The sequence below is a fragment of the Vombatus ursinus genome, unplaced genomic scaffold, assembly GCF_900497805.2.
Source record: "Vombatus ursinus unplaced genomic scaffold, bare-nosed wombat genome assembly UNPS02009132.1, whole genome shotgun sequence".
Classification (NCBI taxonomy): Eukaryota; Metazoa; Chordata; class Mammalia; order Diprotodontia; family Vombatidae; genus Vombatus; species Vombatus ursinus.
The window spans coordinates 5,940,019-5,967,352 of NW_020948910.1; the positions used below are offsets into that span (position 1 = coordinate 5,940,019).

Consider the following 27,334-nt stretch of genomic DNA (forward strand, 5'->3'; position numbering starts at 1 on the left):
TTCTTCCACTTTCCCCAACTTTGCCACTCACACTCAATTAACTCTTTGCCCCCCTGTCCCTTACTATTCTCCTATTCTATGTCCCCCAATTCTAGATTCATTTTCCTCTACATTAGTATTGATACTTTAATGTTTAACTACTTTAAGGGTTTAATTGCCACCATCCCAAAAATCTCAATCCCAAGGTCTCTGGGTTCTTTCTGGCAGTATCATCCATCACCACTAGAATTACCAGAAATCAGTCCCTCACAGATCTGAAATTCTGTAATTCTGTGAATTTTCATGGTGTAATACATGCAGTACATCCAAAATGAAAGTTGAGTTTTAGCACTGCTAATCAAGGTTATTGTCTTACCAAGTTCGTGATGCAAAATAGCCAGGTTTCCCTTTACATTGCTGCATCTGGACAGCAGGTTTTGTGGTTGACCATTTATAGCTTTCGGGTTGTTCATTTTCTGGACATGTCCCTGTATAAGAACAAACTACAATAAGATTCATCTGAACTAATTCATTTAACAGGAAGAGTGTTCTAATCAGTCTGCCATCTTTAACTTCTGGATCTGGAGTCAGGAAGACCTGTTCCAATCTTGCCTCCAGTACTTAACATACCGTGTGACCCTTCACAAGGCACTTAATATTTTTGTGTCTTATGTTTTCTCATCTGTACAATAAGGAGATTGGACTGAATGGCCTTGAAAGTCCCTTGCAGCAACTAAATCTCTCCTTAAGGTGTGTGTGTGTGTGTGTGTGTTTGTGGGTATGTATGTACTTGTCTTAAAATAGGTAGAGTCATTTTTCCATCACTATTCTTAGATGTATGCACTTTCGAAATTTACGTACATAAGGAAAAACATAAATTCTAAGCTCTTCCATAAATGTTCAGTTTGATTTAAATCTATGTGTGTATATCTGCACATGCAAAGAACTCTAGATTTGGAGCTAGAGGACCCAGGCTTGAATCCTAGCTCAGTGATAATTAAGGCAATTTTGACAAAGTTTGGCAAAAGGAATCTAGAACTCAGTTTTCTCATTATTTTTAAATTGTAGGGATTTGATGAGATAATCATTATAGTCCTTTCAACTTTTAGGTACTATAAGCCTAACACAAAGATGTGCTGTGATAGGACCAATGTTTACTAGTGTTTCCCTAACTTTTTTCCCTACTGCTTACCACATGGATTAGGCCTGGACCCCCCTTTCCCTCCTTCAACAGGGATCAGATTTCCTGAAAGTAGATAAAATTATCCCTAGGACTTTCACCATGGCTTCTCAGATGCAGCATCCTAGTCACCAAGGGCATAAAAAGTCCCAGCTGTGCCCCTCAGATTCAGTGGATTTGTGAAAGCTATACAAGTCACCACATCCTTAACCATACCCTTCCTTGATGACCAGATGTGTTTCCACATGGTGGGAAGAGGGGACAATGACAGGAGCCAAGCACCACTGTATTCTTGCTTCATTTCCTTGCTGTCTTAGATAAAGTAAATCTCCTTTTGCTAGCGATTCAATGACTTGTGAGTGCCTCATGTTAGCTCAACATGGAACCTGAATTAATTGCGTGCTGACATTAGTGCTGCCTCCTACATGTGTATATACACACACACACACATATATATATATATATATATATAATTATATTTATATAGCATCATGCACCAGGCACTGTGCTAAGTGCCTCATAAGTGTTATCTCATTTGATCCTCACAACAACCCTGAGAGAGAGGGTGCTATTATTATCTCTATTTTACAGATGAGGAAACTAAGGCAAACAGAAGTGTCTCTTAACTATTAAGTGTCTGAGGCTGGATTTGAACTCAATTTTTCTGGCTCCAGGCTCACTGTTTTATCCACTGGGCCACCTATGTATGTGTATGTATACAGTGAGTTCTATAAGTCGAACAGACAGAGCTTTGTACATAACAGTGATATACCACATACCTTCATATACTTATGAAAAGAAATGCCCAGTCTCTTAAAAGATAAATATAGTTCTCATTCTTATGTGTGCTGTGAATGAAAAGACCAAAAGTACTTCTTCTATAGACCAGGACTTAATTTCCCTTACCGAACATAGTAGTATATAATGCCAAACTATCTCTAAACTGTATAACACTAAAGTATTTCATATAAGGAAAGAGCAGTTGACTGAAAACCAGGAGACCTGGCTCTTTATCCTAATTCTCCCACTACTTTGATGTGTGACCTTAAGCAACTCATTCGACTTCTCTAAGTCTCAAGAAGACCTCTCCTCCCTTCCAGACAGGGAAGGTCTCCTCTCCTGTAAAGTAAAACTGTGGGACGAAGCAATCTCTAAGGTCTCTTTCAGCTCTGAAGTTCTATGATGTACTACATAAGAGACACTGAATTCTACTAGTTTGGGTAATGGGATTGGATAAAGTCCCTGGAAGCATAAGGAGCCCAGCTTCAGATACATCATGAAGCAAGTGAGGCAAGGTCAGTATCAGAGAAGACAAAGAGTATCTTCCTTTAAAGTCACATAGTAGGGTAAGGTTTTGCTGGAGGAGAATGGAAAACTTTGTATGTCATAGAAACTGCCACTTTTTGCTTCAATAACCATCACTGACATTTTCAGATTCAAGAGTATTCCTCTTCAGGCAGAAATTCTTTTTGATGCCTCAGAAACAGCCAGTACACATCTTTGCAGCTATTTCCCAATTTACTGATAGGATTTTTGATCAGCAGTACTGAAATCTTGTTACCCTAATGGAAGGTGCCCTATTTCATGTCTCCACTTAGCAAACACAAGAGTGGTCCTAGTCTTGATTCACTGAATCAGACAAATATGTATTTAGCAACCCACTTTGACATGTAAGGTACTGTACGTGCTGCTATATGTTCTGGGGATACAAAAGAAAAAGAAATCAACAAATCACGAAAGAGTCACTGTCCTCAATAGAATACATTCTACAGTTGTGCATATATCTGGGCCTAGAAGCATTTCTTCAGTAGAAGTTGATGGGATACTATTTAGTTACTCCTATCAATCCTTTTCATACCTGACATTAAATGTGACTTACATGGTAAATTCAAGGAGAGTCATATAATTTCTGTAGAGTATCCACATTTCAAAGCTACAAAGGCCAGCTACAACCAAAGCTTAATAGACTTCTTATTTATTCTAAGACTTGACACGACATTTACATTACATTCTACCTTATAGTTTCTCGAAGGATTTCTAGCTACTTTGGTTCTATTTTATTTTCCTTTTGTTTAAATTTTTTGTTACTTTTTGGAAGCTGAGGTATCAGTATGTAGGATGGTGAAATTCTACAACATTTTTTAGCTTATATTGCTGAAGAAAATACATAGCTCGGGATGAAATGTCTCTGAAGGTGCTGCTGCATCAATTGTCTTATAGCCTTTTTTTTTTGTAAATAACTTCGTCTCCTATAATAGATTCTAAGTTTTTTTTAAGAGCAGCACTCATGTCTTATTGGTCTTTGGTCCCATTCCTGTGCCCCTTTCCTTCCTCTAGGGCTTAATACAATACAGTTAGGTCCTGATCAGTGTGGATAAAAAATCCCCTAAAGTGGTTGCATGTATTAGAGTACACACTATTTGAAGTTGTATTTATGTAAAATATAGTAATTGGTTACGGTCAATTGGAAAATATGTAATGTAAAGAACACAATCATTTCACAGGATTCATTATTCACACTAATTGGGATCTAGCTATGTGTGCATGTAGTAGGTGCTTAATGTTTGCCTAACTGAATTACTTTTAGATTCTTTCATAATAGCCTCAGTTCACAACAGTCACTGACTGCAAAGTGATTCATGTTATTTTGTACTTCTTTCTTTATGACTCTTTCAAAGTCATAGTTACAAACACTGAGAAGCTCCTGAAATCTTTTACAGAAAAACCAGAAAGTTTATGCTTTTAGATTGCCTACTATATCTTTAGGTATAGTTTATATGAAATAGATTATATAAGCAATTCCCCATTGAACTAAGATTCTTCATTCCAGCCATGATAGAGAGTAGAATGGTCAAGATAGAAGTGTTTGGAGATTATGAGCTCAAAGAGGCTTCAGAGGCCATTTTGTCTAATCTCCTCATTTTACAGATGAGGAAACAGAAGCTTAGAGTGGTTAAGTGAGCTGCACAGGGTGGCAGAGCCCTTCAGAGGTAGGGTTCAAAAGCAATTCTTCCAGACTCAAGGTCAAGCACTTCGTCCTCTATGCTACATTGCATCTCAATCTATAACAATATCTATAACTGTCCATAGCATCACAGATAATAAAAGAATCTTTATGGCTGTCAGGCAAATTTACTATGCTAATATATTATAAAAGATTCCAATTATGTCCAGAGCTCTTAAAAGATATAGGAATATAATGGAGAGGTCTTTAAATTCCACATTTTTTTCCATCTGTTGTGCAGCCAATGTCATATAGGATGAAGCTTGCAAGTATCAAATGATTTTGTGAATTTATGTATGATGAGGTATGTTCAAGTCTTGTAAAAGCTAAGCCTTCTTTTGTTTAGAATTTTCAGTAGGTAAGCCACTAGATCATGTATCTTTATGGTTCTCCATGCTTCTGAGTGAGGTATCGATTTCCTCAAAATTGTCAAGAATGTATCGTAGCCTCATTATTCACCTGTGGTTCCACAGCATAAATTCTGACAATTGCATGTTAAAAATGCTACTGGAAAGTAAGTGTCTGAATAATGCTAACGCATTATCTGTGTTTTTTCAGTTAATGAATTGAGAAAGGGAGGAAATGGAAGTGAGTACAGTCTGGGAGTTCACTTGAACCATAGCTACAGTGTCTGGCTTACTCGTGGCAATCAAAGGGATTTTGTTTCTAAGTACAAAGAACAGCTAGGTGCAGGTTTTATTCCAGGTGAATACCAAGGGAGAGTTATGAGATATTATTTTTGCATTTTAACAAAAAGCCAAATAAAAATAGTCATACAAAATATTCGGAAACTAAAATTAAATAAGAGTAACTTACCAATTTGCTTCACACTGACAGTGTACAGCCTCAAGCCATCACCTAGAGACTCATTGCTTCCTAAGAGCTTCTGCTGAATGAGTTGGCCTTCCAAGCTGATGTTGTTAGTAGCATTATAAACTAAAAGGGCCAAAATCAACAATCTGGAAAATAACATTTTCAATGATGGGATTAAAAAGTGGGTGAACATAAAATATTTTTCCAGCAAAAACCAATGGAATGAAACATTTAATGAAGCTCTTTCTACCATTCTTGACCACATAAACTTTAAGAATAAAAGAGAAAATCCAAAATAATCTCTGGGTTTTATCAGGTAGAAGGCATATACTGACAGCCTGACTTGACAGGTATCGCTAAGTCCATAATGCTTACCACAGGATTTTCTTTCTCAATAATATTTCTCAGTTTTTGATTGTCTTGATCTTTTGACATGAAACAATATCTGAGTGATGATATCTGAGTGATTATTCAGGGATCATGTGATTATACGACTAAATTAATTTTCTTCGTACATGAGAACACCAAAAATAGGACGCTTTCAGCCCTAGGAAGCATGGATTGCAAAGTCTAAATTGATGACCCATTAAATGGTATATTCAGTTCATAAGACCAATGTCATTAGAGCTGAAAGACACCTTAGAGATCATCTAGTTCAACCCCCTTATTTTCCATAGGAGGAAAGAGATACTTAGAGTTTAAATGACTTGCCCAAGGTCACACAGGTAATAAATAACTGTAATTGAAGAAGTTAAACAAATTCAATAAAACCAAAAGTTGCCATATTGCTTCATAAAGAAAGGTACTGTGTAGATTCAAAAATACAATAAATTTAAAATTAAAATTAAAATTATTTTAACCTTTAGCCATGTAAGATGCTAAGCAATAGTGACTAAATCTTTCATATATCTTTTAGGAGAAATTGGTATAAATCTATCAAGAACAAAAACAAAACAAAAAAACTAACGAGCATTCTCAATGGATAGAGCACCGGCTCTGGAGTCAGGAGGACCTGAGTTCAAATCCAGCTTCAGACACTTGACACTTACTAGTGGTGTGATCCTAGGCAGGTCATTTAACACCAATTGCCTCACAAAACAAAACAAAACAAAATAAACAAACAACTAAAAAAAATACTAACGAGCATAAGCAATGATGAAGAAAAAGTATTGCTTTTAATTTTTCCCCCAAAGAAGAAATATAGTTAAAAACCATCCACATTTAATTTAAACATGTTTCTAATTATTTAATTTGTAGCCCAATTGAGATAAAAGTTTTTTACCTATGCTTTCGTATAAGTGTTGGTAAGAAAGTAATGCTGTATTTTTCTTTGCCTAGGCATCCATCAGAGAAATCAATGTCTAGCTTATCATTTGAATGTCACCTTTACTTATAAAGATATTTTGAAGAAGACTATCATTTCTATGAGAGGCAGCCTGGTATAATGGATAGAAAGTTGACTCCAAGCCAGGAAGAACACTATTCAAGTCTAGCCCCTGATTCATTACAGCTGTGTGAACTGGGACAATGACTTAACCTCTCAGTGCTCTCTAGGTAACTGTCTAAAACGAAGTTGCAGAGAAGGTGCTGAGCTACATAGGTAGTGGGAGTTTCTTCAGCTAAGAAGTTTTCTATACCAATAAAATCAATGGTCCAATCTCTATTCCAACAAGTGACAATGATTAAACATCACTTATAGAGCCATAGTTCTTTAAATTTAGAATTCTAGGGGCAGCTAGGCGGTGCAGTGAATAGAGCTCCAGGGTTGGAGTCAGGAGGACCTGAGTTCAAATCTCACCTCAGACACATGACACTTACCAGCTGTGTGACCCTGGGCAAGACACTGAACCCCGATTACTTCACCCCCAAAAAACGATAATTCTGTGTCTTTAGGATAATAATGACAATTTACTCATATAACACTTTATAATTTACAAAATGATTTAAATACATTATCTTATTTGAGCCTCATAACCCTGTGTGAAAACAATACTATAGATATAGATAGATAAGGATATATCTATATCTATATTAACACTCTCTATATAGATCTATCTATATTTATCAAATATATTTGAATATATAGACAGATATATATGTATATATATGGACAGAGAGAGAGAGAGAGAGAGAGAGAGAGAGGAAGAGAGAGAGAGAGACAGAGGCAGCTCGGTGACACAATGGGTATGATGCTGTGATGCTGGACCTGAAGTCAGGAAGGCATGAGTTCAAATTTGGCCTAGACATTAGCTGTGTGACTCTAAGCAAATCACTTAATCTCTGACTGCCTCAGTTTCCTCATCTATAAAATGAAGATAAAGATAAAAATAAAGACAAAAAGATAATAGAAATTATGTCACAGCATTGTTGTGAGGATAATATGAGATAATGTTTGTAAAGTGATTTGCCAATTTTAAAGAGTGATATTTAAATTTTGTTGCTATTATTACTCCCATTTTACAGAGGAGGAAACTTGAGTGTCAGCCTAGTTTGAGCAAGTGACTTAAAGCAGCACATATGCAGAATCTTTGCCCAAATCAGAAAGAAAACAGTTTTTCACAACAAACTGTCTTTGCCCTGTGGATATTCACAACTGACTTATTGTGATGCTGGGCACTAGAAGAGTTACAGTAAAGAAGCTAAAAAAGGTCAAAGTTGTCCTTCTGGATAGGGGCCCTCTTGGGGTTCACTTGCTACTTTGGGGTTTGACTGTATGGTTCAATTTTTGGAACAGACTTTACAGGGAAGACTACAACTAATTCAATAGTGGATTAGGAGGAAGCAGCAACATTTGGTTGGACAAAGGACAAGAGTCTTGTGGCTATCCCAAATCTTCCTCTTCAGAGCATGAAGGAAATTCCACAAAGCTATAAAACAAAAGCCAGTTCTCTATTTAAATGGAATGACCCCCATCATGGGATTATTCATCATTGTAATAACAGTAGTTTACATTCATGAGATTAATGTGGCATAGTAAATGGAAACCAGTCTCAGAACTGGAAAACATGGGTTCAAGTTCTGTTTCTTACACTTACCATGTAATTCTGGTCAAGTCACTTCACTTCCTAGGACAACTCCCTAAGGATACAAATTGCAAATAAAGTGCCAACCTCAGGGAATATAGGGAGATTCTTTACTCAGGAGCTCCCTTTGCCAATGAAATCACGGGTGTAGTCCCTATCCCAGGCTCTTACCTACCATATTCCCATTTGAGCCTCACAACAACTCAGTGAAGTAGGTTCATAATTAGTATGACAAACTAGACATAATTAGTATGACAAACACCCCAAGGAGAAACTTTGCTGCATATTGGAGATTCCTGTGCAATTTAAGTTCTAGGAGAGTTGCCTAGGGCACTGAGAAAATAAAGAGGCTTGACAATAGTCAACTAGCCTTTATGTTTCAGAGGTAAAATATGAACCCAGATCTTCTTGACTCCCAAACTCTGCAATGCTGTCTCTCAAGGTAGGTTCTACATATATCGTTTTCCCCATTTTACAGATAAGGAAACAGACTGAGAGATTAAGTGATATGCTCACATTTATATTGATAATAAATTTCGGAGACAGAATTTCACCTATGTCTTCCTGTTTTTTGCTAGTCCAATATTCCACTCACTATACAGTGATGCTTTACACAAAAATGAGAGCTTTCAAAATAGGTTTATAAAAAGAGATGGCAGATCCAAAAACAAAGACAGACATTTATTTCTCTGATGGATGCCTAGGCAAAGAAAAAATCTGTTATTACCTTCTGATTAACTCTTATACAACTCTTATATTTTTAACCAGTCAGAATGTAAAAAATAACCTAAAAAGTGACCCAACCTATAATTATAGATGTGCCTACAAAATAGAAAACAAAAACAAAAAAAATCATGTATTCAATAGCAATAACAACAATTACAATAAAATGAGAATCTTATTGACGTGATTTATAAAATAACTGGCTAAGTTTTCTACTTTCAAATACTTTTCAAGTGTTTTTATTGTCCGTCTGAGACTGCCTACATAATTTGGAAACCATTTACTTAAAATTATTTTGTGCTGGGAATATAGTATAGTTTATATATTAGTTTTTTAATTTCAAGTGTTCCTGGACAGTTTCCTTTATGGTAGGACAGTGGCTGGACTTAGGTGCTTTATACATTTGTCCGCCTAAGTGATAATTTCAATATAAACTTAAAATTTGAAATCACAATGAAAACTCAGGCCCCTATTTTTTTCGAGTGACTCTTTTGAATTTAAAAAGACAGAAAACATGTTACTGAGAATAAACTTAATAATACCATATTTAATATTTCATCCATTTTCAGATGTCTTACTTCAATACTTTTCATCAGGTATAGTTTTCTAATAAGTGTTAAAAGTCCCATCCCAAGGTGAAAAAAGAGTAGATATTAATACTGAAAAATGAATTTGAACTTGACACTTCATGAAACATTGTTTGGTTTCAATAATAATAAACATTTATTAAGTGGATACTGTTGCGTGCACTGTGATATATGCTGGGGATACAGCAACAAAAATGAAGTGGTCTTTGTTCTCGAGGACAATACATTCTATTAGTAGGGTTGGGAACAACTCATACAAAGATAAGTAAATTCAAAATATATATGGTTTGGGAAGCAGGGGAACCATAACAAATGGGGTGATTAAGGAAGACCTCTCAAAGCAGGTGGTCCTTGAGCTGAGCCTTGAAAGGAGCTATAGATCCTAGGAAATGGAGGAGAGGAAGGAGAGAGGTCCAGTTAAGAGGAGGAGCATGTAGAAAGTTTGTAGAAGAAATGTCATGTACGTAGTACAGTAAGTGGGTCAGTTCATTTGGAGTGTGCAAAGGAGGTGGGGTGAGGAGGAAGGAATAATGTGAAAACTGTACAAACATCATACTCTTGTATAGTGACTGCCAAATATACAGTCACTTTATTTGGCAAGGAGACAAAATTCATTCTTCAATGTTAATTTATTCCCCATTTTTCTTTATGTTAAAATACATTAAGAGAGCCTTTTTCCACATAGTTTCTCAAAGTATAATTATCTTGATAGAATCTCACAAAAGTACCAAAAAGTTATTACATCAGATATGAAACTTAGAACGCATATATACCACTATCCAAGGGGTCACTATAGTATCTATGAATCCAAAAAGGAATGGATCCCCCAGATTCAAAGCATGGAGAAAGAAGAGATTGGCTAAATTTTGTGGTAAGGAGTTATGGAATTAAGCCTCTGACAATATTGTTACCTTTGATCATCTTCAACACTTCTTTTGACTTTTATCTTCTCTTCTCCAGTGCTCAGATGAAGACTATAAGTGTAAAGGAATATATTGATCACAATGATGAACATTTACTGAGTATCTGCTATGTACAAGGCAGTACGTGTGGCACTGATACATAAAAAGGTATAAAATACAATCCCTACCCTCAAGGAACTTATAGCCTGAATGGTAAGGTGAGAGGAATTTTAGTTAATTGTTTATTATTTAATTTCAGGTTAATTTATTAATAATAACATCTATTTTAAGACTGGACCTGTGATTTCATTGTATTAGGGAATTCCTACTAAGGAATCTCCCTCCACCAGTTTAGATTTGTATCTACTCTTCAATGTAGAGAGTTACTGCAGTGCAGAGAAATGACTCACTCAGTCAGTTTATATCTGAGGTGGAATTTGAATACAGATCTTTCTGACTGAGGCTAGCTCTCTATTCATTATGCTAAGCAGCCTCTCTCTTATTCTAAGAGGTAGGCGGTAAAGTAGAACTATTCTCATTTCACTGAAGAGGAAACCAGGTTGGAAAGGTAGTGGCTTGTATATGGTCATATAGCTGGTGGTCTGCATGTCCCTTGAGTCTTAGGTCCAGTATTGTTTTGATTTTTTTTTTGTTATACTAAGCTAACTCTTGGCTGGCATAGAGAAAGTAAGGTTTAATAGGATTAGTAATGTATATGTACATAGTTATCTACATGCATGCCATATAGTTATTACTATGTCATGTATGCTATATCATACACAAATTGTAGATATTACCTATAGTATAGCTCTTAGACAAAACAGTTACATTGCTCTTTCATTTTTTAAATAACAAATTCTACCATTTACCTGATATTGACCACATAGACTGTATAATTCCAATTTTGAAAAGTAGAGTTGAGCTGAAAAATACAACATACTAGTCAAAGAGAGAAAGGGTGAGGTGTTGTTTTTTTTTTTTAAGAAAAAAAACTTTCAACTAAAATAGACAACTGTTCAAAATGGTAAATTTTTAGTGGGAAAAACATACTTAGATTTACTCAGTTATGATGTCACAGATAATTGATGTGTGTTACTAGTGCAGGGAACATCAGTAAAACACTCATCTTTTTTTCTATCATCTCACTGTACATTTCAATGAACATCAGGGGAAAGAAAGTGTGCAAAAGAGACTTTTAGGATACAATACCACCAGGGCAATAGACAGTAGTCTCTTAAAGCAAATGAATATTCCTGGAGAACACTCTATTCCCTTTAAGTAGATTTCACTTATTTATTTTTACCATGTTTAGGTCCTAATCATATTACATCTATTTTTTAGCTGTGACAAATGAATTGACCACAGCTCTTGGAAGACTATTACCCAACCAATAAAATAATTTTAAAAACTTAATTTTTCTAAAAAAAAATTAAAGTAGTATTTAAGTTGGAAATATCTTGTCACTAATATTCTTAGGGGAAATAACTAAAAGAAATGTATTGTTCCCCTCTCCATCCCCATGAAATTAGACATTTCATGCTACTCACTGAGATTTCTTGTGCCTTTCATTAAGATATTAGGCTTTATTTTGAGTTACAAAAGGGGAAAATAAAGCAGACACTGATGCTTTCACTTGCAAAAATGAAAATAAATGTAAGTTCTTGAAACTTCACTACTCCCTCTCCTTTTTTTAATTAAGAAAGTAAAATTCTTCTAAACCTAGAACAAGTCAAGTCCAGCTTCACAGGACTTAAGAAAACAGAGTTAAACAAGTACAAGCCAAGAAAAGGCTGTTTCCTCTGATTATGTAGTAGAGTTTTCATTTGAATACAATAGCGATTTTTTTAAGTGTTTTTCTTATCCCTCTAGATATCTGATTTCAAAAAAAAGGTAGGGGGAAGGGACGTTCTACCTTATTTGGTTATGATATGATTTCACTCATTTTTCTGAAATTTGTTTCAAGGATGCAGAGAAGCTTTCTAAAAACATGTTATGTTCCAAACTTTTTGACCCTTGATGGAGTAAATTAACATTTATAAAATTTTTGGAAACCACATACTTCAGATAGAAAGATTTTAAGGAAAAAAAGTACTAGTCCTTGGGTCTTCTCTTTGCCACTTTCCCCATGTTTTTTAAGGACAAATTTGTAATTTCTTTTATCATATATGGAGTGTTTTAGAAAATAACAATCTTTGATTTAATTATTTTTTAGCCGTCTATTAATTTACACAGCAGTAACATAGCATTGTGGCATTGGGAGAGAGATAAGGGAGGGACAGAGAAGAAAGGAGAGAGGGAGGGAGAGAGGGGGAGAAAGAGAGAGACAGAGAGACAGAGAGAGACAGAGACAGAGACACAGAGACACAGAGAGAGAGAACGCTACCCCTGAAGTCAGAAAACCCAAGTTCAGGCCCTACAAGTAATATAAAAGTTATGGGATCTTAGGCAAGTAAAAAAATGTCTTAGTGTAGAAATCTCTTTAAGACTAGTTTGAAGAGAAGGTGCAAACCTGCATCAGCAGATGAAATTCATCCCTGGGAATGCTAAAGACCCAAGTGATGATTTTCCCTATAACAATGAAATCAAAGATGAGATCTAAAGAAGAAAATTAATTTGGTAGATAGTTCTTTGATTTGTTATGTGAATTTCTTGTTTCTCAGTGTTTAAATACAAAAATAATTTCAAACAAGAAAAATATATACGGCAAACATTTTATGTTTAGCTAACTACTTAGAAAAACTACAAAGTATCCATTTTAAATGTAAGCAACTTCAAAAACAAAAATTCAGTTCTTAGACTCTAAATTTGTTATAGCTAAAGAAATTATGACTAATGTTCCTAGAAGCAAAGAACACTGGGAAAATATAAATTATGTTTTTGTATATTATCATAACCAATATAAGTCTGTTTAAGGCCTTCTATCTCATCATAATTTGAAAATTTTGACTTTATTACATGAAACGTAAAATGTGTAAAAGTAAATCATACCTGTAAATCAAAATAACTCATATACTAATGTGATGAAAAAGCACACAAATTCAGCCACAGACTGGTGGGTATGAAGTTATATAGTATGGTTATAGACATATATACATACATGTATGCATTTGTAGAAATATCTTTCTATCTATATACACACATGTTACTATGTATATACCTACTACTTTGTACCATATAACTACATGGAAACACATAGACACATACAAGCATATGTATATGTGCACACACATATTCTTCCATTATATAAATACATATCCACTACTCTGTAACTGAATTCATATGCTTTTTTCATAATGAATGAAAATTCAAATGAAAGAAATGTAATTTTTGCACTACATTTAAAGTAAATACAGATTTAATTGATAAATATTGACTAGAGGACAATATTCCCATAAAGAAAAGCAGTTTTTCTAGATAAATTATTTTCTTTTACTTTTCTGTTCCCAGAGCTAATATTCTGTGGTTCTGTACTGATTATAGTCCATTTGCAAAGAAATTATTAGAATGTTACAGGTATGTTTTAATTTTACAAATTTGGTATTTCATACAATAAAGTCAGGATATTCAGATACTCTTTCTGGTGAAGATGAAAGGCCTTAAAAATAATCTAATGTTGGTCATGAGAACACACAAAAATACAATGAATATATATTACAAATGTCCTTCAATTTTGGGAATAACAACTAATATTTTCATTAGCTATAACCAATCTAGAGTGAAAGAATGGGATTTTTTATTTTAAAGTTATTTCATCTAAAATAAGGAAGCACATGATTGCCTTTATTCTAATAATTCATGTTACAAATATATGTAATATTTTCAGGACAGTTTTTCCAGAATCATATTACACATGATTTCATGATATGATGATAATTTTGGAATTCACAAAAAAAAATTATTTTACCCAATAAAAGCATTTATTTTCCTATAGTTTAATAAGTCTTGCTTCCATCTCAATCCAATTTGATTTGGGGAATGATTGAAGTACTGCTTTTTCTTTGAATAATATTACTTTTATAAGCAATAAAATTAATAATATAAAAGTGATTCAGAAGGGTACAGTGAATGAGGAAAAAATATGCATACTTGTGCCATGAGACATTCGTTTTTCTCTCTCTCTTTTTCCTTTTCCTTCTCCCACCTCCTCTCTCCTCATATACATATGTACTGTACTCACACAGTATATAATTTTGGTCACGTGACTCAAATTCATTTGAGGTAGGTATCTAAGACTTGTAGGAAATGTCAGAGATAGTCTCATAAAGATGATGAAACTGTGAAATCCTACTGCTTGTCTCCCTTGAGCACATTTATTTTATTATTACATATATTCAGTAATTTTCTCTCTCTCCTCTAATAATATTAGATGGGGGCAGTTTCTCTCTGGATGACCAGAGGCTTAATCTCTTGGTTTACATGAAGACTTTCTGTGTGAATTACCATTTCTGGCAGATGCTGTTAATTCAGGTTAAGAATATGAATAAGGATAATGAGGCCCAGGAAAATATGCAGTTAGTCCATATAATTCAAGAAAGAATTTTTAGAACAGTCTACAGTATCCCCTAATGTTCCTCTCACTCTTGCTTGAATTCCTACTATAGTCTTCTAAACAATTCCTACAAAGTAGAAGTGCCTTTCCCAATAAATGCAAGAATGCTCGCTTTTCTTGCTGAATTCTAGAAATGTTATAGCATCAAGCTATAGCATTAAGAGTAAGAAATTAAAGGTATTAAGATAGGTAGGGAGGAAACAGGGCAGCTAGGTGGTACAGTGTATAGAGTGCCAGGCCTGGTGTCAGGAACACTTTATCTTACTGAGTTCAAAATCAGCCTCACATACTTAGTAGCGGTAAGACCCTAGACAAGTCACTTATCCCTGTTTTCCTCAGTCTCCTCATCTGTAAAATGAGTAGGAGAAGGAAAACTGCAAACTACTCCAGTAACTTTGCCAAGAAAACTCCACAAGGGGTCACGAAGAATTGGACATGACTAAACAACAAAGAAAAGACAAAACTTTGCCATTTATTCATTATATGATGGTTTACTTGGAAATCATCTCGGAAATCATCAAAGAAGATAATTGAAACAATAGCATCAGCAAAATTCACAGGATGCAAAAGAAATTCACAAAATAAATGGCATAGCTATATAATAATGACAATATCCAAGGGGTAATATTAGAAAGAGAAGTCCCTTTTCCAAAGGGAAATAACTCCAAAATGCATAAAATATTAGGAATTCAATCTACTATACCATACTTAACATGTGCATCAACTGATTTACAAAATGTTCCTTGAAGAAATAAAGAATAACAAATGTCTAGAGGAATATTCAGTGCTAATGGCTAGGCTGTGTCAGCATAATAAAAAGAACAATACTATGAAAGTTAATTTACAGATTTAGTGTTACTCAACTCTAACAAGTCAAAGGTGTATTTTATATAACAAGTACAGAGAAGCATGGAAAGACCTACATGAACTGATACAAAGTGAAATAAGCAGAGGTAAGAGACCAATACGCACAATGACTCTAACAATGTAAATGGAAATAACAATAACAAAATGATCAAGATAGAATGTTGGGATGTTTTAATGACCAAGTTTGACCCCAAAGAAGAAATATGAGAAGATAGTTCCCCCTGACTTCTTTGAGAAATGGACATGGGTGTGGAATATTGCATATCATGTCAGACTTTTAAAAATGCATTGTTTGTTTTGCTAAAAAAAATTGTTCTTTTCATATTAATTCACATCAGCAGCTTCTCTGTAACTTAGTCTAGAGCACTTTAGGTCAAGTGCCTTAAGTTACACAGCTTTCATGAATTAGAAGGACTTAAATCCAGATCGTCCTGGCTCTAAGGCTATCTCTCTAACTACTGAAGTGTGCTGGATTTGTCTTTTAATACTGGCACACTCTGCGATAATAATAGCCAGAATAATAATAATAGTAATAAATAACTGATCCTTACAGATATTTAGTTTTCAAAGCATTTTACATATGTTATTTCGTTTAAATTTCACAATAACTCTTTTGAAGTAGTTACTACAGGTATTATTATCCCCATTTTACAGATGAGAAAACTGGGGCTTCAAGATGATTAAATGACTTGCACAAATGATATAGCTAATAAATATCAGAACTAGGATTTGGACCTGTGTACCTGATTCCAAGCCTAGAATAAGGTTTTAAAGTTATCTTAATTTATGAAAAAAATCATTCCTAACTTATCATACTCAGGAAGCTAGAGAGGCTAAGCTGTAGAGCAGCAAGCAGGAGCTGGGGGTAACCTCCTTGAAACAGGCACCAAACTCTCCTAATCTGGCATCCGCTATAGGCAGCAGAATTAAACAAGGAGGTAAGGCTGAGGCCATTGTACGACTGTTATAGCTGATTCTCTTGAAAGGATGGGGATTCAGTGAAGCAGGTAAGATTCCTTTGTAGTCATTTATGGTCTGTTACTCCTATGTGACTTATCTAATGTATTTCTGCTCTTTATCCCTGGGAACTCTTATGTGTCAGGGCATGCTGAGAACTTCCTGAATTCGTAAGCATAAAGAATACTTATCTAAGAGTTTTTTGACGATTTCAAAGTCAACTACTATCTCCTTGCAAAATCTCATTATGCTTTCCTGATTTTCTCAAATATACCTGTATAAGTTGTGGGACCTGCAGGCCTAGATTGTAGAGTCATGGAATTATATGAGATTGCCTTAGGGAAGCAGATCCTCATGAGGTAAAGGGCTAAGAATTCTTTAACAGAATATTTGTATTTGGAGCTCTCTGTTCCTTAATGGTTAGCCATATACATATGCATGCATGTATCTGTGTACACACATATGGATGTGTATATGTTTGTGTTTATGTGTGCATATATGGATGTATATTATGTGTTAGTGGTATGTATGCATGTGTGTGTATGTTTGGTGAAACTGCAAAGCATTTGAGAGGTGCAAATGGTGGAAAAATATGACTTGTTAAAATGTAAATAAGGGTTTGCTCTGTATCTCTCTTTACATTCCACATTACATATACATCAAGAATTTATGTTATTGGTGTCTATTTTTGGTTTTGGATTGAAAACTCAAGGAATAAAAGACCTACATCTGTTCCATTTATATTGTGCCCTATTCATTCTGTCAGAAAAGTCTATAGAAAAGGCAGATAAAAATATTCCAAAAAGATGAATGATGTATATGAAAGAATTTCTTAGTCAGTCATGTGGTTTCCATAAAATTGTGTTCTGACTCCTGAAAATGTCAGTCATTCCTCTGAATATAAGAACTAATTTTTGGGATGATAAACATTTAATGTAGTCTTTTAAAGAATAAAAATTAAAATTTCTTCAAACTTATGCTAACAAACTGTCACTATTCTTATATGAAACCAGAGAAAAAGTCTTAACATCAAATGCTACCCATCCATTAAATTAAAGATTTCCTGTTAAATTATCCTCATCAGTCATTATTTTAATGTATCTTTAAAATTCTATACTTTAAAAAAGGGTTCTCAATTAAATTCTGACTTTTTAAATTCAGATATTAATTTATTTTATTGTCATTTCAATTTACCTTTTATGTATAATTAGGTTATTTTCATAGTTATGTTGCCTTTAAAGAAAACAGTAACATGATTACATTTTCCTACCAATCCTCCCTTGAAGAATCAAGAAATCTAAAAAATATCACTTTCTGATTAAATACTTTGACTTTTCCCCCTCTTTTTGCTCCTTAAAGAACATTTAGCACAATATGCATAAAAATTCAAATTCTCCCCACCCCAAAGGACATAGATAGTCCTTTTTCTATGTCTTCTCCACAAGACATTGCATATGATTTTGTTATTATTATCACCATAATAGTGATAATTTGAAATTTTAGTGAAACTTAATGAAATTTTAGAGCAGGGGTGGGGAACCTGCAGCCTCAAGGCTACATATGACCCACTAAGTCCTCAAGTGCAGCCCTTTGACTGAATCCATACTTCACAGAGAAATGTAATACTAGCTGCAAGTATGATGGGAAGAAATAGAAGTCCCAAAGATGACAAATGTTTGGCTATTACTAGAATATTATGGTAGGAAATGAAAATCATGACTTCTGTATTTGTGATAGTAAGTAAAGAAAGACTTGATTAAGACTTTACTCACCCATTCCGCAACCTTGCTCTGTACTTTCACCTCAGGTTGACGTAGGATGTTTTGAATAATCATTGAAATCCGGTAAATTATGCCATCTGTCCATTGAAAATAACGTTTAGAAAAACATTGCATTCTTTTCATAAGCATACATGTAATTTCAATATAAATGATAGAAAAAGCAAACAAAATAGCCTCAAAGAGGCTGTTTCATTTTGTACCTCTAACTATTTTTAGATTCATAAGTAACCACAGAAGGGTTCAGCCACCAAATTTAATTCTACAGTTCCTGTGTTACTAAATCACAGTTTGGATTTTTAGTTGTTTGTTATTTAGAATTCTACAGCTTCCCATTTTCTCATTTTTGTCTACTTTCTTTCATGTGCTAAGGTTGTAGTTCATCCTTCTTTTATATAGCATATTGTAGATTATGACAGATTGAAATATAAAGATGTGAAAAAAGATAAGGACAGAAAATGATTTAAACAACAACAAAAGAAAAAACTTTCAAGAATTAAACACAAAAATACAGCGAGTTCTATGGATCCTTTTAAGATTTCATTTGTTCTTTAGTAATAACTGGACTTAACTTTACTAATACTCTTATATAGAACAATGACAGGGAGGGTAAGAAAAATATTACAGAATTCTTTGTAACCCAATGCTTAAAGGCACAATGCCTGCCAATCTATAGGCACTTAACAAATGCTTGTTGGATTGACCTGAGCTCTGCAAAACAATAAGTTAATGTTTTGTCACTGAAAATTTTCAAGGTTAGTGAAATTGATTCTGTATGACTAAAACAATCAGATGCAAAGCAAAAAGAAAAAGAAAAGAAAAGAAAAGAAAAGAAGAGAAGAGAAAAGAAAAGAAAAGAAAAAGTCAGACTTTATCTGTGTGTTACCAGATAAGATCCATTAAAGGTCCATACTAATATCTTATTGTAACATGGAGATGACTCTAGTTCTCAAAGGCTATGCAGTGAAACGCAAGCTTTGACAAATTTTAGCAAGCTAGAAAGACTTCTAGTATTGCCCTGGAGATGAATATTCTCTGAAGATGAGGAAAAAGAGGCAAATTATCAGAAAATAGCCACCAAGAGATGGCTTTTTGGTAAGGGGGCCACGGGGGGGTGGGGTTGGGGTACAATAATTAAATACAGGGTTTCAGAACATTGCACCCTAAATTTGGGGGAGGGAATATCCTCATTGATGAAATCATGGATCTTCTGAAATATTAAAATAAGATGATAAATATGGTGTTTGAATGATTTTTCCCCAACTAAACCATTACATCTACTAAAAAGGCAAATTTCTAGGGAGACCAATTTTAGTTATTATTATTATTATTATTATTATTATTATTATTATTACTATTACTATTACTATTAATGTCTTTACCTTATATACTATTACTAACTTAGTTCTGAAGCATGGTTCTAGTCAAGTCATCTTATGAGGAAAAAAATATTCAATGGCTCTCCATTGCCTATCAAAGTAAAATTGAAACCCCTTAGCTTGGTATTTAAGGACCCCCATGATTTGGACACTACCTACCTACTTAATCTTACCCCTGACTACTTTCTTTGCACGTCCTAGAGTCTAGGATGAGTATAGACCATAAGCTTCAAAATAGAAGAGTCTGTTTCTCATTTAAACTCAGTATCCACTAATATCTGCCAGAATATTCCACATATAGCAGGAGTTTTAATAAATGTCTGTTAATAGACAGCATTTACATAGCACTTTAAGGTTTGCAAAGCACTTTACAAATGTTGTCTCATTTTATCCTCACAACAACCTTGGGGCATAGGTCTTATTACTATTGCCATTGTATAGATGAGGAACTGAGTTTGTGACTTGTGTGGGCTTAAACAGTAATTAAGGATCTGAGGCTGGATTTGAAGTCAGATTTGCTGACTCTGATCCAGTGCTCTATCTACTGTACCACACAGCTGCCTCAACTTGTTAAATTAATGAATGAAACTGAATCACTTTCAGTTCCCTAAAATTAACACACTGTTTCCTCCCTCTAAGATTTTGTTCAAATTATTCTGCCAAGGATGGTCTCTCTTCTAGGAATGCTTTTCCCTCTCGCTTTGCTCTATCCAATCCCGACCCATTCTTCAAGGCCCAACTCAAATGCCACCTCTTCTAAGATTTTCCTGATTAAGCTGCTCCTACCTGGGAATGGTCTTTCTTCTGATAACATCATACCTTTTATTGGGTTCTTTGATGTTATTTCTCATCTTTAAGTTATTCGTGCTCTTCTCCTGTCTCTCCTATTATCCTACAGGCTAGAAGAGGATCAAAATGATCTCTTAATTCTTTTTTCCCTTCTTCCCCTCCATAGCATCTCATTTTCCACACTATCTTGGTTCACAGTAGGTGCTCAGTAAATATTTGTTTAAATTGAGCAATATTTTAAAGCTAAGTTGAGTTCAATTTTCTAACTCACCTGACAGACTTTTCTAAACCTCATAGATGTATTCTACTTAGCATTTTTTCAGGGTCCAGCTATAAAATATAGAAAGAAACACAGCCTTTCTGAAAGGTTTATATTTCTTTTGAGGGGAAGAGAGGGAAAAGGTATATCTCAAGAGATGGAAAATTCTAGTGTGAATTTTATGTTTAGTCAGCTTGCTTTGCTTGTGACTATCTTGGGAAAGTATCAAAATGAAGTTCAGGACAAACACGTGTGTGTGTGTGTATGTATGTGTGTGTGTGTATGTGTATGTGTATGTGTTCATAATAAACATTAGGAACAGTGAGTTGAGATGTAGACAGAAATGGGTAGGACAATAAAAGTATAAAAACTACCAATAAGAAAACCTCAGCCCCCATTATCATGATCTGCCAGCATTTGAGTCAGAGTCAAATAAGGCCAATAACCACTACTCTATAATATGTTTAGATGGCCATGAAAAGCTACATTGAAATATAGAGTTTTAATGTGTATGGGTCAGCTTGTTTCAATCTATTCAATTCACTCAACCTTTGTAATGAGCCTGATTCCATTTTTCCTTTTTGAAATGAAGAATGATTTCATGGACAGACCACTAAACTTGAAGTCAACAGAGGTCTGGTTTGGAATCCTGCCTCCAGTGCTAGCAGCACGATCCTGGACAAATCACTTGACTCTCTGAGCCCTTCCAAGAACCTATTCTATTATATAGAATTGTGGTAAGAAAAGTACTTTTTACTTGTTAAAGTGATTTACACATATACACATATGTGAGTATATGTATATATATATATATATACACTCATGTATATGTATACATATATACACACACCATTATTTTTATTCTTCTTTGGGACAGTTTATATGTTGTTATGGATTCTAACTTTCATATAACCCAATATGGTTCCCCAACTGAGTCAAAGGATGTCCTGAACATCTGAGGAAAACCAGAGCTCCAGAGTTCAAAAATCTATTTTAAGGATCTATGGGAATTTTTATGAACTTTTATCAAATACAGTGGGCTGAATATTTTAAAAGCTACCACTAGATGGTGACCTAAATCATGGTATTGGCAAGTTCATAAAAGCATGATTCCTTCCCACTATCTGGAGAGTACATAACTGTCCTTTGGTGATTAAAAGTGATATTTTAAGGTGGAAAAAGAATTAAAAGCAGTGTGTTGTAGGATTTTTTAATTATTAAAATTCCAATATTATGAATGTTTATGCATCTCTTTAATGGTTTGCCTACTTTATTCCCTTTGGTTCAATGTTTTCCAACCTACATTTCTATCTTTGAAAATAAAAAAGTAATACCAATATCACAGAGCAATAATGAAACCAATTTACAAATCCAGTCACCTCCTTAGAGTTGGATTGTTAGTAAATGGAAGACAGAAAAACTAAAATATAGTAATGGATTATACTAGTTAATTGGCTTGCAAAACTTTTGAATGTTATGCATCTAATATTTTAAATGATTGCTGAAAGCCATGTTAGCTATTTCCGACAAGTAACTTTAAAATCTGTCTAACTAACAGTTTATTTTTCCTACATTTCACTGAACAGACTGACACAGTGGTTAACCTCTGATCTGCAAAAGCAGTTAAGGTCATTGAGTGAGTCACATAAGGAAGATAAAATGCCTTTTGAAGGCATGGGAAGTAGAGTTCCTGGCATATTGATTCGTTTGCTGGTTTATTGGAGCAGAAGATGCATTGTTATCAGAGGAAATGGATGATCCATGATGTGTTACTGGAGAGGACATACTTTGAAATGGCAAGAAAAATTTATGGACAATTTTCTTTGTGCTATCCTGGAATCTAAGCTGTCCTCACCTAGAGGATTAATGGCTCCTGGGGCTGCCAGAATGGAAAATGTATGAGTTAAATATTCATAAATTATGGAGGCTTCAAAAGATATATGTCCTGTCTACCAAAGCCCATCATTGTCATGAATAGTAGTAGAACCCCAAATGTGCATTTCTTGAAAGAAAATGTTTAAAAGTACATCTATTACTCAATTGGGTGAAACTTCTAAGACCAAAATTAAAACCTGACCCTTTGGCATGAATCAACTGATGAAAAGGTATTCCAAAAAAAGTCCCTGGGCCCTTTTCAGGAAATCCCATAATAGTTAGATGTCTTTTATTTGACCCATGAGTAATGCTACTTCTTTGTAATTCCATGTAAGTTGCAAGACAGAAACATTTTGATTTAAGTTCTTTCATTGGCTGTGGAGTTAACAGTAAAAAAAAAAAAAAAAAAAGACGGTGTTGAGAAGATATTGAGAAAGCTATTAAATATCATGTGTGCTTCTGGAGTATTCCCCTCTCAGGTTATTGTACAGAGGGGAACATGAACTCTTGATTGGAAATAGCAGACAAGAAACTGAATTTAAATAGAAAGGGAGAAAGACAGAAAGACGTCTTCCTTATAGGAAAGAGAGGGAAAAGGGCCAATTTCCATTGGGCTTTCCTTGGACTGAATTTCATGTCTACTGGGACAATCAGTGGTTTTCCTTTCACTGATACCATAGTAGGACTAACTTAAGAGATTGAAGAAATAGTGTTTTTTGGAAATTAAGGCATGGACCCCTCTGCATGGGAAACTACAGCTGCAAGAGTAACAGGATCCTGAGACTTCACTGTGTACATCCTGAGAAGCCGACTTCAATGCTGCCCAGTTTCACTCGTGTTTAATATTTCAAGTTAGAAGGAACCTTAGAAGAAAATCTAATCCAATGCTTTTTGGTTTACAGATGAGGAAACTGAGGCCTGAAGAGGTTAAGTGATTTGTATAACATCACCCAGCAAAGTTAAGATTTGAACATGGGGCCTCTGGGGCTCCCATTCTTTTTACTGTACTATGCTGCTTACAATGCAGAGATGTAACAACTTTCAGATACTGAGACCTTAGATACATCCGATCTTAAGCATCCTACATTGTCATCCAAAAAAAGTCATTATGCCCTATAAATTCTGAAGCTTGAAATATTTTGTCATATAAATAAGCACAAGCTAATGAAGGAAGGAGGAGTGAAAAAGTCATACTCTTCTATGACTAGAAGGTGGTAAGAGGTAATGTTGGGAAATTGGATGGCAAAAATGTTTCCTACTTGTTTTAAATTCTTTGTCCCTTAACCTTTTATTCTCTTTAAGATCCCTCTAAGAATTAAAGGGTAGCTAGGTGGTGCAGTGGATAGAGTGCTGGGCCTGGAGTCAGGAAGACTCATCAAATCTGACTTCAGACACTTACTAGCTGTGTGACCCTGGGCAAGTAATTCAGCCCTGTTTTTCTCAGTTTCCTCATCTGTAAAATGAGCTGGAGAAGTCAATGGCAAACCACTCCAGTATCTTTGCCAAGAAAACCCCAAATGGGGTCACAAAAAGTTGGACATGACTGAAACAACTAAACAACAAGAATTAAAATTGTATAGAAGGGTCAATCTGCATCAGGCAAGGAAGATCTTTACTGGGAAATCCCTACATTCAAGAAATGTTAGGTCTAGTCTATCTCTATCCCATATACTTAAAATGAATGTTCTTTCATATTAATATAATGCCACATGATTAATTCCAAGTAGATAAAAAAAATTAAACAGAAAACGGAAGGCACTGAACAGTGGTTTTAAATAAATGATATATGCAAATAGGAAACTGAATATTACAGTGTTATAACATGATGAAGAGGTAGCCCTTCTCCTTGCCAAAGTCAACTCATCTTCATGCACAACTGATTACATATCATCCTCTCCTATGTTTTCCAGCAGACTCCTCCCACTATCATGCCCCCTTAAATCTATCTACTGATTCTTTTCCTGCTACCCACTTTCTTTCACATTTAAAAACCCTCTGCAATCTGGCTTATGACTTTCATCATTCAACTAAAATTGCTCTCTCTAAAGTAATCAATGGTTGTTTAATTGACAAATCTAATGGCCTTTTCTCAACCCTCATCCTTCTTGACCTCTAATAGTATCTGACACAGTAACATATGGGCTCTTTCAGAGTATTATTGACAGAAAAAAGTAAGTCATTGGTAATTAATCCATTATCAAAAGAACTTTTAATAAGTGGACATTTTGTTTGATAGTTGTGTTCATTTTTTTTCAACAAAAGAAACAAACAAAAACCTTCCACAAAAATAACCTAGATGGATCCACTGTATTTCAACTAAAGAACCACTAGATAGCATTTACTGTATAATAATCTTTAAAGCTTTTTAGTTTTGAGGGGAAAAATTTTCCCTTCCTTAAAAAAAAAAAATCAGATTCCAATTTTCCTTTAGGGAATTACAAATTCCAAACCATTTCTGAAGAGTCTAATATATTTGCTTATTATGGTGAAATCAAAAGGCAACGGATGATGTAAAATTAGAACTAAAATAATGACGACAAAGACTTTTTTCAAGGATCTCAGAAATTACATGAGGAATGGCTACAGTTCTACTTCACCAAGTCCGGCCTGTAAGAATCATATCCATGCAACAGAGGATGTGTCAGTAGTAGGAGGAGAAGTCCACAGAGGCTCTTTTGTATGCCCATACAAAGAGTGTATGACTGAATCCCAATTATAATATTCCAAACTACTGGCTAGGGTCCATATAAAATATGCACTGGAACCTTTGTTTGTTGTTACTTTCTTGGGGACTATTGGAATTTGTGCTTCATCATAAATCTTGTTGGTATGGATATCAAAAGGACACTAAAACACTGCTCCTCTGACTCACCAACTTTATGGTTGCATTGATATATAAATATGTGTGCATGCATATGTGTGTATGTATATATGTATTGCCTCATGCAAAACAGTACACAGTTCCAACAAATGTCCTTACGGAAGTAGATGCAATTTCTGAAGGAGAAAGAAAAAGCAAATCATGTGAATTTTGTTTCTATGGATTAGAAGTTCTTAACTAGGGGACAGAATTCAAGGTATCCCATGAACTTGAAAGGGAAAAATTCCTTCCCTCTTTCAATATAACTGGTTGGTTTTCCAATCTTATTTATTTTATTTTTATATATTTAAAAAATATTAAGGGGTCTGGAGGTTTCACTGGACTGCTGAAGAGGATTATAACACAAAAAAGGTAAATAATCTCTGCTGTAGATTTTGGTCCTTCAGGTGAGAATGTGATATCTTCAATTTGTAGAAGTCTTTGTCTCAATAAGTCAAATAGATAGAAAACAAGTAATTCCTATATTGCTTATACTGCGAAATTGTGAGAACATAACTCTTCTTGATGTAGTGATAAAGAGGGATGAAGGCGACACCTGAATTATGATGTCCATTGCAAAGACAATGTAAGTGAGATTGGTATACTCTGTAGACATATAAGTTTATGAATATAAAAATAGCAATTCAACTTTTTCTTATTTCTTAAATGAATTGTACAATTAGACCAGTGATGTTAACAATTACATGAGAAATATAAACAGTATACATGAAAAATACAAAAGTTACTTAAAAACAAACACACACTTAATTCATTGCATAACTAATTGTGGATTTAAAACGACTGACAAATCTCCCTCGCAAAAAATAGAACAAATATAAAACATCATCCATTATAATTGATACCATTGACATAAGTGAGAGGTAAAATCAATATAAATATTTTAATTAAGTTACATGAAATATTAAAATCCAACATTGCTTCTGAGCAAAGACATCATACAAAGCATTATGAATTCCTAAAAGAAACATTATGCTTTTGAAATCACCATTAAAATTGATCTTTTAATTTTTAAAATTTAAAATAGCTTCTCTCCAAAAGACAGTTCAAGTAACAAATGGGGGGAAATTGTTGTTAAATTCTATTCATTTAATTGGCCAAAAGATCAATTATATTGGTAATCTGAACCACACAGAACAAAATAATAATCAATGCCTTGTTCATACTGGTTTTTCAGATAAACGAAGAAATAGAGGATATCTATATATGTATATGGATATATATACATATATGTATACAAACACATATATAGATAGATATAAATATCTGTTTATCTTGAACATCAGGCACACTGATAAAACTCTTGAGGTTTTCCCTCAGAATACAGTTGTTAATGTTTCAGAGACATTACAAAGAAAAAAGGGAACAATTTCTTACCATTCCTTTGGTTATCGACTCTATTAGTAACAGGCATGTTAGTGGTGACAATGGGTGGTGTAGTAGGAGAGTTTACAGTAGCTGGCAATAAAGATGAGAGAGATGTAATCTTGCAAAGAACACATGACTGTTAATATGGATGAGCAATGTAGCCCTCATTAATGCATGAAAACACATACATGAGCGTAATGGAAGTCATCTACTGCTAGATATTAAATATCACATATTCCAAGTTGATAATGAGTGAGGAGAAGGAATAAAGAGAGATAGGCTCCATGTTCTCAAATGGAATCATTCAGCATGACACTAGGTTAAAAGCTACATAAAGGTTCTAGGAATATCATAGCATTGTAGAAAGATTCTGGACTGTAAGTCAAGAGATCTGAATTCTAGTCCTGGATGTGTTACAGATTTG

General features: G+C 34.4%; 1 protein-coding gene across 4 annotated transcripts in view; it reads right to left on the reverse strand.

Moving 5' to 3' along the window:
* ADGRG6 (adhesion G protein-coupled receptor G6) overlaps positions 1-27,334 on the reverse strand; it is a 180,329-nt gene that overhangs the window by 51,275 nt on the left and 101,720 nt on the right. For 2 of the 4 annotated variants that reach the window (XM_027850672.1, XM_027850674.1), the window contains exons 6-11: positions 26,920-27,000; positions 18,357-18,442; positions 11,081-11,133; positions 10,221-10,283; positions 4,980-5,122; positions 356-467 (exon numbers count right to left, since the gene is read on the reverse strand). In XM_027850672.1, coding sequence (XP_027706473.1) covers positions 356-467; positions 4,980-5,122; positions 10,221-10,283; positions 11,081-11,133; positions 18,357-18,442; positions 26,920-27,000 — 538 coding nt within the window. The remainder of the gene's footprint in view (positions 1-355; positions 468-4,979; positions 5,123-10,220; positions 10,284-11,080; positions 11,134-18,356; positions 18,443-26,919; positions 27,001-27,334) is intronic. The other 2 variants (XM_027850673.1, XM_027850676.1) reach the window with 1 other exon arrangement.